Below are 2,127 nucleotides of genomic sequence, written 5' to 3' on the forward strand. Positions count from 1 at the left end.
TGGTGGTGCTTGCTAGGTCCACGTTCATTATATGTAGCAAATAAATAAAACCATGTCAAAGGTCCGGAATCAGCCCATTATTTTTTCGGAGATGGGCATATACTTACAGATACATTCGAAACATTACAAGAAAACTTAAATCTATCAAGACGTAATCAATAATCACCGGTCAAAAGATATATATACCCGACCGTTCTGTGCAATAATAGTTTTATGATTAAACGGACTAAAAAAATTGACCGATGTTTCTTTTGAGCTCATTTTTGGATGAATAAGTTTGATTTTAGTTACGTCAATTGAATTATTTCGACCGATAAATCCAATCGATATGTTTAAACTGTGTAGATTTGATGAAGTACAATAAAAGACAATGTTAAAAATAGTACAAAATAATATGTGACACAATATTCTTGTTGGCTACTTAATGAAGATTTAGGATGCCAATCAAAATAAATAATTTTTAACATTTTTTGCACCCTCTCAAAGGGAATAATATTATATATATATATATATATATTTATTTATATTTATATTTGTTTTTATATATTAGTATTATTAATGAATTGACAATATTCATAAATTTGGTTTAGCATCCTCGTCATAAATGCCGAAATGGTGCAAAGCAAATTACAATACTACTAATGAAGAACATTGATTTCATATAACAACGGGTTACCATAAAACGTATTAAGTGGAAACCACCTAATTAAGCTAACACAAACTTAATCACTAACTCACATACATACATACGTACATAATTATTTGATGCAGCACTGCTTATGATCATTTATCCCTTTCAAATACATTTTATCTTAAATAGAAAGAAAAAAAGATACATAGAACGTACTGAAGTGACAAATTTGGTACACAGCCTGTTTATATGCATTGTATGTAATTGTACACGATAGTTATGGTATGCCAATAATAGGAAAGAAAGGAATGTAAGGGGAAGACGGAGGAAAGCCCCATTCCCCTAGCGGAGGCAGATCAAAGGTCTTGGACGCTTCTATGCCGCCTGTGGCACCACATTTTCCGTGTGACAGAGGGCATGACTTGTAGAAGCTCAACGGGTTGGAGATGGTGTAAGAGTACTCATGAACCTTGATAATGTTGGTTATCATATTTTTGGTTTTAGTATAGAGCTGTTCTGGACCACCCAAGACACTAGCTACGCAGTTTGAAGCAGTTGATGCTGAAATATCTGTCGGAAGTGCACCTGTTTTGAAAGATCCATCTTTGTTTGTGATTGTTACTGTCAGCTTCTTTGCTTCTTTGCACTTCAATGCAACCTTTATGCCTGCAATTACAGAAACCGAACATAAATATCGACCATTGTAAATTAGTGATAATTAGTTTTTTAACTTTTGACGGGATAATTTGTCACAGACATTATTCGGCCTAATTAGGCTTTTTAAACTATTTTTTTAGTCAAAATGACCGTTCTTCTTATTATACCCGAATACAACTGATCATTTATTCACAATCCAATTCTGACATATTTTAATTAAACAATGTTCTATTCTATGAAGACAAATGATAATACATGATAAGACGTCGACATCTAATTAATTAAGCTTCCTCTGATCATGCGGTCATTAAGACATTGAATTAAAATCACAAACATCATCCAACCAACTAATTCTCACTTAAAAGCTAAAATTTATTCGTGCAAAACGTGTGGTTTCTTGGTCCTAATCACGTTTATATTACGTTTCAAATAACATGAAGAGGAGATCGATTGTATACCTGAGAAATCATAATCCTTGTGGCAGTCTAAGCAAGACACCGAGCCCTTGAGAACCTGGCCTGTCGAATCACCAACATTAGCGAGGGTGAAAACAAAAAGCAATGCAACCATTATCTTATGAATAGCCATTGCAGAAATTACTTGAAGTTGCTTATGGATATGTACAACATGAATTTGTGATGCTGGTTATAAATAGAGAAAGGAGTAGGCCGATTGCCATATCATAGTTAATGAAGGGACCGCAAGGCTGGAGTTGGTAGTTGAAGTTCATGTGAAGTGCTAAACCATTTTAATACAGGTTATTCAAGTACAAATGAACTCATAGATTCTTTTACTCATTTATGCAAACTCATTAGTTATGTGCAGTGACTCGATTTTAT

General features: G+C 33.6%; 1 protein-coding gene across 1 annotated transcript; it reads right to left on the reverse strand.

Moving 5' to 3' along the window:
• Positions 1 to 639: 639 nt before the first annotated feature.
• On the reverse strand, positions 640 to 1,914 carry LOC141688936 (uncharacterized). The gene is made up of 2 exons (XM_074493084.1): positions 1,747 to 1,914; positions 640 to 1,297 (listed from the first exon to the last, which is right to left on the reverse strand). The coding sequence occupies exons 1-2, from the start codon at positions 1,874 to 1,876 to the stop codon at positions 909 to 911; spliced, it is 519 nt and encodes a 172-aa protein (XP_074349185.1). The 5' UTR covers positions 1,877 to 1,914; the 3' UTR covers positions 640 to 908.
• Between the last annotated feature and the right edge of the window lie 213 nt (positions 1,915 to 2,127).

Source organism: Apium graveolens, chromosome 10, assembly GCF_009905375.1.
Source record: "Apium graveolens cultivar Ventura chromosome 10, ASM990537v1, whole genome shotgun sequence".
NCBI classification, from domain to species: domain Eukaryota; kingdom Viridiplantae; phylum Streptophyta; class Magnoliopsida; order Apiales; family Apiaceae; genus Apium; species Apium graveolens.

Bases quoted from the DNA above. Each gene is read 5' to 3' on its own strand.
- LOC141688936 (XM_074493084.1), bottom strand. From the start codon at position 1,876: ATGGCTATTCATAAGATAATGGTTGCATTGCTTTTTGTTTTCACCCTC. The intron at 1,298-1,746 runs GTATACAATCGA...CTGTAATTGCAG, and splicing joins CAAGGATTATGATTTCTCAG to GCATAAAGGTTGCATTGAAG.